Source organism: Scomber japonicus, chromosome 6 (assembly GCF_027409825.1).
Source record: "Scomber japonicus isolate fScoJap1 chromosome 6, fScoJap1.pri, whole genome shotgun sequence".
NCBI lineage: Eukaryota > Metazoa > Chordata > Actinopteri > Scombriformes > Scombridae > Scomber > Scomber japonicus.
The window spans coordinates 3809691-3821960 of NC_070583.1; the positions used below are offsets into that span (position 1 = coordinate 3809691).

At 38.6% G+C, this 12270-nt stretch overlaps 1 protein-coding gene across 2 annotated transcripts in view; it reads left to right on the top strand.

Moving 5' to 3' along the window:
- ksr1b (kinase suppressor of ras 1b) overlaps nt 1-12270 on the top strand; it is a 55267-nt gene that overhangs the window by 13353 nt on the left and 29644 nt on the right. The window contains exon 2 of one of the 2 annotated variants that reach the window (XM_053320752.1): nt 256-396. In XM_053320752.1, the coding sequence (XP_053176727.1) occupies nt 256-396 (141 nt within the window). Of the gene's footprint in view, nt 1-255; nt 397-5295; nt 5445-12270 lie in introns of those variants that run through there. The other variant, XM_053320753.1, reaches the window with a different exon arrangement.

Consider the following 12270-nt stretch of genomic DNA (forward strand, 5'->3'; position numbering starts at 1 on the left):
GTAAGTAACAACCACACTGAGCTGATATGAAACCATGCACATTATTAGCAGTATTAGGTCTACCTAACTGAGGCACAGAAAAAAAAAATATGTTCAACATAAAGGTGCACCAAAAGGAGGAGTTGTGTCTAATTTTAGCCAAGCAACTGAACCTCTAGCTAGGAAGATATTGTATTGGTGTTTCTGCTGGTTGGTTAATTTCTCCGTGACTCCCCTAAATTAAAGCAGACTGTGGTACAATGTTTCCCCCTACAGGTGAAGTTGAGCAAATACATGTGGACACAGCTGCAGTGGAAGAAGAGGGTGGCTGAGAGGGAGAGACCTGAAGCTCTAGCTGGATACCCAAGACTGGAGGACTGGCTCCTAACAGCTAACCTCACACCACGATTCATACAGGTGTGTCTAGTGTGTAGATCTGTATTCTTGTGGAACACTTTGTTTTGTATAAAGAAAACATACAATCTACAGTTGCATAGATCAGAATGTGAGGTGGAATTTGGATGCACAGTTGGTGGATATATCCTCTTTCTTTCTTTCTTTCTTTCTTTCTTTCTTTCTTTCTTTCTTTCCCTTGTATGTATACTGCTGTATGTATACTTGACGAAAGTTGCTTGCGACAGTATTCCTGGTGAACAACAGCTGTCTTCTCAGAGATGAAACAGGAGGTAGTCACAAAGGTAATGAATGGAATGAAATGGTCTCAGAGTCTGACCTCTGACCTCTGCTGTGAGCATTAGTATAAAACATAATGTAGTTTTCATTGAATTCTTCATCAAAGCAAATCAAACACTACACCAGGTCCCTAAAAGGGTCAATTAGAGATTTTTTTTCAATGCTGTCTTAATACAATACTGATGTACCATTATGAAGGTGAAAATGAGTCTTGCTTAAATAGGGGCAAACATCTGCAACCCACATTCTGTGAAAATATGCATTCCAAAGTTTAACTGATGCTAATATGCTGCTTCAACTCTCTCACTTAGTCGAATTGTGTGGCTATATTCCAAGCTACAGTTACAGTTATGAAATTCTGTGGTGGAGTGATACCTTGTGGCAGTGATTTGGCCTGCTTTTACTAATCTAAAAAATGTTGAATACACCTATAAGCTGGTTGATAACTGCCAATGAAATCAAAGAAGATAAAAAAAATTAGATTTTTTTTTTTTTTTAGACATTAATATTTTGGTAACAGCTAGAAAATACTGATGAAAACAAAAAGAGGGAATATCATAATAAAATGACTGTAACATTAGAATAATAGGCTCAATTTATCTAAGTGAGGCTGCTTAAGGGCATATTAGCTTCAGCTGAACTTGCTGTGAATTTTGGCCATTTCTTGTAGTGTAGTGATGTTCCAGCAGAATACAGTATCTTCAGGGTGAGTATGGAGAGTAGCATTGTTAGACCCATTTCCACATGCATGATGGTAGGCCTACATCAGTATTATATTAAGACAGACTTTAAAAAAAAGTAAGTAATGTAAATGTAAATGTAAGTCAGCATGAATCTCATGCTTACAATAATACACCATTATGAAAACATGATGTGTAGTTTGACTGAGCCAGGAACAGTTCATGTTTTCGGTGGATTCATTTATAAAAATGTGTGAACTGTTATTTCAGGCACATGTTGCAGTTTAATAACAAAAACACATTCTCTGACTTTCATCCATTGTATTGTAGAGGAGGCAGAAATCTGAGCAGCAAATATCTCATAACCTGGACTAATGAAACTAAAACTGAACTGACCCTTTGAGGGAGCTTTTGAAGTTTGCTTCTCTCACATTCTTTGAACAATGGGTGCAGCTGAACTACATTTTAGTCTCAGGAATAACCTGACTGCGAGTGCCGGGAATCATTGTGATTCAGATTCTTGACAGTATTTAAAGTAGTGTTGTACTATTGAGCTTTTTATTTTTTTATTATCCAGCTGACATCACTATTTTTCATGGGGGTTACATGCTCCAGCTATTTTTTGATGTTCAACAGTTTATCCATACGCCCAAAACAAGACTCCACAACTCTTATGATGCTATTCTCCGTCAAAAAAAAAACAAAGAAAAAAAAAAACAAAACATGAATCATAGTTTTTACATTTCTGTGTATGTGCAGATTAAACAGATGGGATGTGTGTGACTTCAGAAGTGTTGGTAGGTGTGTTTTTGAACTTTGAACAGAGCACGGCTAGATGACATGAATTCATATGCAGTATGTTTGAGACTGTGTGGTGATGGATGGCTTTCTATCTTCATAGATTGTTGAATTGTCAGCGAGGAGTATTAATGGTAGTTAACTGAATATGAAATCAGTCTATTTATAGATAACAGATTTACACAATAAGTATCCACCCTTCAGCTTACAGTTACTCACTTTTTCTGTGCTGGTTGAATTTCAGCTTATGTTTTTTAGTTGTCATGGAGACAGCTTGTTCTGCTGTGACCAGTCCAAATATGGGGGGTGTGGTGGTCTCAGGTCAGCTATTGCTCTTTCTCTCTGCTGAGGACTAAATGTGGTGCTCAGACATAGGCTTGATACGTTGACTGGACATTTTACCTAGAAACTAAATAAAAAATGGCTCCATCCATCCATCCATCCATCCATCCATCCATCCATCCATCCATCCATCCATCCATCCATCCATCCATCCATCCATCCATCCATCCATCCATCCATCCATCCATCCAGTCATTATGCATTCTCTGCTGCTTATCCAGGTCTAGGTCAGTAAGGGTTCTTCTAAATCCTCCTAATTTAATGTTAAAACATGTTGTTGGTCAATGTGCTCCAGATCAACCCATAGAGGTTTTTTTCTGATCTGATGCCCCAGGATGACATTTGTAGGTGTCTTCCAAAATAGTTACGCATAACTGTTAAAAATGAACATGTCCAATGATGTGACAGCACTGTGGTCAATGCTTGTTTACACTGAGGCACAAAAACACTGGATTAAACAAGTGGGTTCTGCTGCCTGCTCTGTAACATTCCTTTAATCATTAATCAAAGATCATGACCGCAGTGAAACTGGGAGGTAATTGACTGATAAATAGAGAGCTCAGTCCCTGCTTTGTCACCAGTGGCCTATACAGTGTCTGCATTACTGCTGACAACCAAGCAATCAGCATGTGGATCACACTTGAGAACAAGAGCCCATCATTCCAGGTCTTGTGTTCCACATTCTGTACCTGATCTGAAACAGACCTGTGGAAAACCTGAACCTGATGATTTGGTTTTTCAAATGAAAGACATGATCAGAAAAGCACTAAGATAGAGCTCCTCACAGTTCATGCTCTCTATCTCATCTCATAAAGCACTTTTTTCAAAGCAGATAGTCAACTTAAATCCATTCAGATCTGACTCATATTTACACAGAGACCCAATAATTACAGCACCAGGGATGCTACCAATCTAATTAGACTCACAATGATTAGGACATAAGAAGTCAAGTGGCATGGTGAGCACTTGCACTCCTTCACGCAGAGCAGCAGCTAAAAATATGAAATAAAATTATATATGTAAACGTAATTTTCACAGTCAGAGTCAGCAGTCAGTCCATGTTGTTACAGAAGCTATCAGGGAGTCAGTGGTTGATTGATCAAGCAAATGTTTTAATGGATTGCATGACAAACCTGCATGATCATATACATGTGCACTAGTGTGACATCCTGAGCATCATGTGTCTATTCACAGGCAGAGGACTTATATCAATATCACGTCCTCACCCTTGTTTTGCATTAAAAGTACCCTGTTTAACCGGTAGTTATGCTATGAATGTTGTTATGAGTCTCTAATTTGTTTATATTAAACAGAAGAGGACACACACAGGTGACATGATAGACTTTCCAGCCACAGTATTCCACTGATTGACAGTTGGCAGCAGCAGCAGTAACTGACTGCTTTGCATAAATCTGCTTTGCAAATGTTTTATGAGAAAGGGAATTTTTATTAGACCTCAGTGAAACACACAATTCATTTTGGTGAGTAACTCTGAATCTCTCTAAGTAAACACAGAAGGTTTGTTAAACCCTGTCACAAAAAACTGAAGTGCTTCATAGTGCTATTAGGAGTCAGAAATACCACAGGAAACATTTAACTGGATACAGTTTTTTTGACTCATCATTTTAGAATTGCCCATCATGAATGAATGAATGAGGTAATCAGCAGCCCTGCATTCCCTGCAACCATCGTCTTCACCTTCCTCCATTACCTTAAACTTGATGATTAACATCATTTATCAGTAACTAGATTGGTAGATTCCACTATGTTTACATGATTGTGTGTGTGTGTGTGTGTGTGTGTGTGTGCTAAAAACCAGTCAAACTGGTTTCAGCCCAGCCTTTTTACAAGTATAAGGGATTAAAACGATTAAAAAAGAGCGCAGAAGTGCAGTGCTGAACACAAGGGATGAAGTGATTTAAAGAGAATATTGAGAGCAGAAAAAGAAACTAACACTGGAAAGATTAAAATGTCTTTAAATGTTAGCTGTTTGCTTGCGGTGTTGTGTGGGAGTTTGGGTTGAAGTAGTAAAAGCAGTGAACTTAACTGACACACTGGAAGGGTTTGAACTTAAACCACTGAAAGCAGTTGACGTTGTTTCAAGTGTCAGAGCTAGAAGCAGGAATTTTACTGTCAAGTATTTAAAAAAAATGTTGTTTAAGTATAAGCTGCTGGAGACTCTGGAAACATCTTGCAGATAAAGAGGCAGATATTCTTTTTAGACCAACACAGACACTAATCTGTATGCTGCCACTGACAACATGAGGTCTGACTTAGTGGTTCAATTCAAATCATTTTTAGTAGTTTTCTATCACATTAGTCATAACAGCTTCATAAGGTGATAATATGTCATCCCATAAGTGGCCCAAAAATAGCACAGCTTTTCTCTTAAATTCTTGCAGTGATATTAGACCTGAATGGGCTGAACTTTAGGTGTGGAGTGCTGCTGAGCGCTGCTGGTTGACAGTGTTTTGAATAGCTGCAGCCATACTGCACTGTGTGATGAGCACTCACCCAAACTAAAATGTGTTGAGTCAGCTGCTCTGCAAGCCTCTGTCCCTGCCCAGTGTGCTATTTATACACACCCAAACCAGACTCTGCACATACCAACACACACACACACACACACACACACACACACACACGCATACATGCACACACGCATTCACAAGTGTACGCACATGTCGTCAGGTCTACACACACACACACACACACATATAGCTCGACAGACTTGACAGCGTCTTGTAAACAATAGTGCACACAAACACAGGAGGCAGGGCTGGAGCTGTGCTTCGGGGTGACTCCGTTTTTTTCCGGATACTGTGTTGAGGAGGAAGCGACAGGTGGGCTGAAAAGAAGCTGAGAGCAGGAGACGCTCAGACTGACAGTCAGCCTATATGGAAGCAGCTGGACTTATACCCAACCTCACTGGATCACATGTAGGACACTGAGGTAGGAACGAGTCAATGGTCAATTCTTCTTTAAAGTAATTACAAATCTTTCTAGTTGATACTTCGAAAGAGAGGAGTGTGTTGTTTCTGTCCTCACACACTTCAACGTGCACTTGTAATATAGCTCCTATTGAAAGAAATGAGTCAGTAAAAGTCTGTCATGTTGCAGATGTCAGTGTGTCTGGGGACATCTTCTACTGCTGAAATTGACTGTTGTGGTTCACTGCTGTGGTCTGGTTGTACTGTTGCAGCATTTAGTTCAGTGTGATTTATGTGTTATGTTGCACTGGTGCGTCACATGCTTCAGTGTCTCAACCTGTGTAAGATCTGTTCAGAGACAACAACCCAATGATTTGCTGCTCTTTGGATGAATCCATATTCACTCAACAAACAGTCAGAGCTTTAACTTTAGTAAAGTTATTATTACCAAAATTAATACATATTCCATTATAAGAATATGTTTACAGTATTGTTAGCAAAATATATCAAGTATCAAAGTAACACAACTAATGCAGAATTTTAGGGTCTTACACTCCTTATAATGTTGGATTGTCATTAATGCTGTTATGACTAAGCAATGTGCTAATGTTGTAGCAGGGCTTCATCTATAATAATGTGTCATATTTGTGAGTGTATGTATGTGTGTGTGTTCATAATTTGAATTTGCAAAGTCACTATTGTGTAGTTGTCATATACTAAATGCAGTGGAACAACATTTGATTTGCATTCAAAATATTAGTGGGAAATGGTAAAAATACATAAAATAAAAATATACCCAAAGTAAAAGTACTGGGGGGCGGGGCTAATTCGTACTACTTTATATACTGCTGGCTAGCTGAATCTATAAAATTATGTCATCGTGTATTAGTTAATTATATTTTGTATTCATGATTTGAATTAGCAATAAACCATTAAGTAAATCTGTCAGATAAATTGACTGTTAAACTATTTCCCTCCAAAATGTAGAGGATCAAGTAGCAACAAACCCCTGCCCATCCCCCACCACTTTAGCTATAACATAAAGTATGAAGTACCTCAAATGTGTACTTGAGTGCTTGTGTAAATGTACTTGGTTACTTTCCACCACTGCTCTGAAATATAAAATGATAATACTCAATTAAAGTACAAGTACCTCAGAGGAGTTTACTGGTCCATTTGATGGACATTCAGTTTCGAAAAGTTCATGTGTTCATTGAAGAAATGTGAAAATGAAGTGATGATTGTAGTATGTTAGTATGTAGATACCATGCAGTAACTTATTGAATATACTGGTGTGTCGGTGTCTTGTTATGTAGCTTTATTGTCATTATATTGAGGGCCAGACAACAATATAATGATATTTAGATAGCACTCTGTGAGCCATAACAACATTTAAGACAATTAAAAACCATTAACATTAATTTATAAGTACAATAAAGTGTAATATGCAATATAAAAAGGTGCAAATACAGCAAACAGCAGCAATGCTTGTTGTAACAGCAGGCCATATGTAAAAAACTGAAACAATTGAAGGCACACAGGTTCTATTATTACACAAAAAGAGTTTAGATGTGTAGTCCTCCAGTGAGTGAGTGGGAGGAGGAGGTCAGGCCATGTTCATTAGTTTAACAGTTTGGGGGAAGAAGCTGTTTTTCAGTCTTGTAGTGTGTGACTGAATTGTCCTTAGTTGCTAGTATAATTATAGTATAATAGGTGCTAGACCAAAACTGTGATGTCCATTACAATGGATGCTGGATCTGAAGGGTGAAGCACAACACTTGAATACACAATATATATTTGTATTTGTATGATGTTGAACATGCAGTCCCCTTACTAGTAGAGCTGCTGTGACATAACCAAGACTATAATTCAATCAAACTGTTGTTCTCAGAGGAATTGTTAAAATGACCTTCGCTTCAGGTTGGAGCAGATAATATGTGTCCTGACCAGTGACAGTGGTCAGTCTGTGAACAGTGGCTCAGTTCACACTGTGACTCACTCTGCAGGAATGTTTGGCTACTGAGCAGAATAAGATTATAATAGGTGACATGTGTTGCTGTTGGTTTGTGTTGACCACATTTGTGAAGGCTTTATTTGTCAGCCACTATAAATGAGTGTATGACTGAGTATCATCACATGCATTCAATATGAACATGTTGTGTTTGCACTGCTTGTGGTGCAGCCTGATGATTGCAGTCCTAATGATATCAGTGAGCACCATCAGACCAAAATTCTCCCTTTTACACAACACATAGCACATTCTAATGATCTGATCCCATTTAAGTCATTGTATTCATGCAGGGTTTGGATGCTTTTTGTTTACGTTTGACACCTGGAAGCTGCTCAGTACAAACACAGTGTGATCACCGAGCAGCTCCTCTGAACAGCCTTGTGTAAGGTTAATTCAATGGTGTTAATGAGTGGGAGGCGCTTTCACTTTCCCCACCAAGACTTGTTCAGTCACAAGCCCACATCTTTAACATTTAGCCTAACATCTCCTATCAATGACTGTCTGTTATGACCTGTCCTCTACCAGACTCACTGCAGTATAAACTCAAATTTACTGATGAAGCTCAATCTGTCCTCAGTCACTATATTTCAGTCAGTCCAGCACAGATTCTCTGGGTGTAATGAACATTGCTGCCTGTTCATTCTGCAGATAGACTTCAGCTCTTGTTTACTAGTTTTTACCATTCGACAGCAGCAGTATTTGTAGCAGTAAAGCTATCTTTCCCATGCATTTGAATACATGACTATTAAAATAATAGTCATGGGAATAATAATTCCTTTGTTGTTTATATTTTCTTATATAATTCATTAGCATGCATGTTCCTGACTGCACATTCTGCATGTGTGTTCTGTCTTGTATTACTGTGGTAGAGGTGAGCAATGCCTGTAGGGGCAGAGCTTGGACCAGACCTGTTCCCTTAACATTTACATGACTTTGACAGTCAGGTAAAAGGCATGAAGAGGCAGAGATAAAGAGACACAGGGGTGTGAGCTCTTCTGCCTAATGGCATCTAATAAGACTCTTGTTCTTTCAGATGAACTGTAAGAATGTGTCTCTGTTTCTGCACAAAGTGTTCAATTGGCATACAAGTCCCTCTGTTTATAGATGGAAGGCTGTTTTCACATTCTCATGGTGATGCAGATGAATGAGTGGTTAAAGTTGTGGTTAAAAGACAAAAACAGCAAACATTACCCAATCCTTGTATGTATGTACACCCAAATTCAAAGGAATCAACCAAACCGGACTTTCTTATAATCAAACAAACAAGTTTGTCAAGTTGTTTAGTCTTACTGTGTCATGACACAGCTTTCCTTTTGTTTATTTTATCTTTTTATATTTAAAAAAAGCCAAACCAAACCAAACAAAACAGCAAACCCACTAAAGAAACTAATAGATACAAACATTCTTACAAAATACGGCACTTTGATTCTTTTCCCTGAATGGGTGTGAGGAAATCAGTTCTGTCTGCAGCCATGTGAGAGAAACTTCCTGAGGAGACAGAAACTTGAAAGTGTCTACTCATCTGTTCTTGTAAGTGTGCTGCATCAGACCAGGAACAGGCACAAACAGAATGACAATACTGTGTGTAACTGTGTGTAACTGTGTAGTACCTCTCTGCAGACCTGTCCAACCTGACACTGTCTTCTCTTTAGAATTCACTAATTGTCTGTAAAGGTTGATCTGCCCACTATGCAACTGCAACTCAGCCCTTGATACATTTTCTTTGAGTGGAAAAATAGCACTCATTAGTAAAACTGGCTATCGTCATCTGGAGATGTCAGATGACATGACTGCTTGACGGTCAAAAGCATGAGTCAGATTCTTTTCCATCCAACGTAATGTCAGTGTGAGAAAACTCACGGAATGCACTTTCAATATCCATCAATGTCCAAGTCTTGATCACTGAACCCTCACAGACTTACAGTACAGTACAGATACAGTGTGGATACAGTGTGTTTGTGGGCAGAAATGTGAGTAAAAGAGAGTAAAGGATCCCATTCTTTAATGCTGTTTGATTAAATGGACGTGATCAAGCCATCATAGAACAAATAACTAGATAGGCTACAGTGCTTGGTGGTACTGTATGTACACCTGTTCTTGTTCCTCTACTTACAACCTTTCCAGTGTTTTTCTTTTTTGTGAGTTCTTGTTTGTGACATATTTCTCTTGTCATGTAGTTTCTTAACCTTAACTGCCCACTCAGTAGCTGTTCAAGAGATTTCAGTCACATCAAAATAATGGAAAAGAAAACCTCTGTAATTACATGACAGCTACATCTACTTATGAGGATCATGTGTGGCTATTAAACCCTACAGAACAGCTACTGAGTGGATCTGGTGGGTGACTCAGTGAGTGTTTAGGGACAGACATGTCCTCATGTCTCTGCACTTAAGTTCCACCATCACGTCCTGCTCTGTCATAACAAGATAAACACAGCTGCAGCTATTACGATTCAAATGTAACAGTTTAATTTAGATCTGTGTGTTATCCAGAATTATTACTAAATAGTGTCAGCAGCTGATTATTAGTTTAACTAAGTCACTCTGTTAATGGGATTAACTGCAGCTGGGTTTACATGAGTGTGACACATCTGGGGAAGAAGCAGAGGAGCACACATGTAGATGACTGTGATCATACATAACCTCACAAAGATTTATTGACCATCATCACAATTATTATGTAGCAAACTAGGAACTGAATCTGGTACACTGTCCCTGCCTAACTGTAAATAGGATTATCTAGAATCTTCTTCATTTCACTGAGAACTCTCATATGGATTTATAGTCTTTTTGTGGTCTATTCAGTATCTTGTGTGGTGAGGTGGTGAGGGTCTGCTAAGGTCCATGTGGCATAGATTTAATGAGTTGTGAGGTAAACAACAGAAATATAGAGTTCATGTTAAAATAATCCACTTGTAATCCACACATTTGACCATTTGTATTTATTCACACTAATTATTCTCAAGCAACGTTCCACTGTCTGTAAAATAGCTAGTGTCACTTTATGTTTCGGCCTTTGACTGAACTCTGAAACTCTGATTTTGGGCCCCATGAAAAGAATCTTTACAGCGATTTTTTTAATGCTATTTTACATACAATTATGCATTTTAATGGTATTTTTGACTATCATTACCATATTTGTGAAAGAAAAACAACATGACAGTTGACATGTACAGTAGGGGAAGAACTGAGCACTCTGAATACAATGGAATTCATTTTGATTCATTTATTTGCTGCAACACTGATTCTTAAATTGGACTGGTTTATGCTTTTTAAACCATTAAAATTGTTCAAAATGACTTTTATTTCATTCATTTTAATTAATCTTTCCCATAACAGATTCACCTTTGTATTGTTTTGAGACTGTAGTAAAATGCATTATTATTATTATTATTATTATTATTATTATTTAAACACACACAGCTGCTCACCTCCTTCCTCATGTGGGGGCACTGGGGCTGGTTCAGGGGCAGGGGAAGTTGGGGGCTGACAGACAGCTGCTGGTGCACTTGACTCTGTTCAGAATGAAGCATCATTTTGACAGAGGGGAGATCAACTATTATTGAATAAGAACAGCTTGATAAATGTTTGACTGGATTGATTATTTAACTAATATATCAGTAAAATGTAAAAATCCAGAGCTTTCTGGACTAACATGGTGAGAAAAGTGAGCTTGCTTATAGACCACAGACAGGGACAAAGTAAATATTCCATAACTTTCCACCACAACTAACAAACCCACCTTTTTTTTAAATACTGGGGGACATATTGTCGACCCTTCAACTCCTTCTCCTCTCTTAATTTCTTTTCTTTTCTTTTTTGGCTGCCTGATTTTTCAGGCATACTGCCGTCTCCTCCTCCTTGCCCTCTGTGGCTGTGTGACAAACCGCCGGTGCGCTACCTGCAGCTGATCCAGTCGGACTGAACCATTTTACATAAATAGAGGGCGGGAAAGGGGGGGCCCTGCAGGCGTTGATGTTTCCAAAACAAATAAAGTTACTGTTACCAGGTCATTGAAAATAAAACATTTGTGATTATATGTTAGTTAATAACTTAGTGTCATTATTTTTTCTGTATTATAATTTCATCATCATTAGGGCCTCTCTGGGCCCCCCTCAATCATGGGCCCCTAGAATCCGTCTCCTTTACCCCCCCCCTTTTCGGTGCCCCAGACTGTGCTGTCCCTAACATTCAGTTGGTGTTCTGTGTTAACACACCTTGAGGGGAGTGGTGGTGTACTGTTTTTACTTTGTTAGCCATGGCAGTAACAACAACTTCTTTTACCAGCAGAAGTGTAATTACTGTCATTCACAGAGGACACAGTGCACCTGCCTTAATTGTCAGTTTTATGTTGCTTAACCTTCTTGTACTGGTCAAACAGGCATGCTGTAGCTTGGTATGCTTGCACTTTAAGTTGGTGCAAAGTTATAATGTAAAGGCTATTTTTAGATTACAGGCAGGTTAGCTTCAACTCTGCCTGTGGTGAAGGTTTTATTTAGCATCACATGACCAGCAAAGAATGAGACCAATCATTCTTTTACTGAATTAGTACAGTGCAGAAGCAGTGTGCAGAAGGTAGGGAGGAAAATCAGTAATGTTTTACTGTAGTACTGAATCCACACATTCCACTAATAACTGTAGCATACTGTACTGAACCAGCTACAAATACTGTTTCACAACTATGAAGATGATCAGGATAACATTTTCAAAGTGTAACTCTGAGATTCACGTGAGCTGATAAGCTAGTTTAGACTGTTTCTTGAGAGAAGAGTCACCTCTCTGTTGGTTCCTGTCAACTACAAAAACACACAGTCTGCTCAACGTCTTGCAGAGATCTT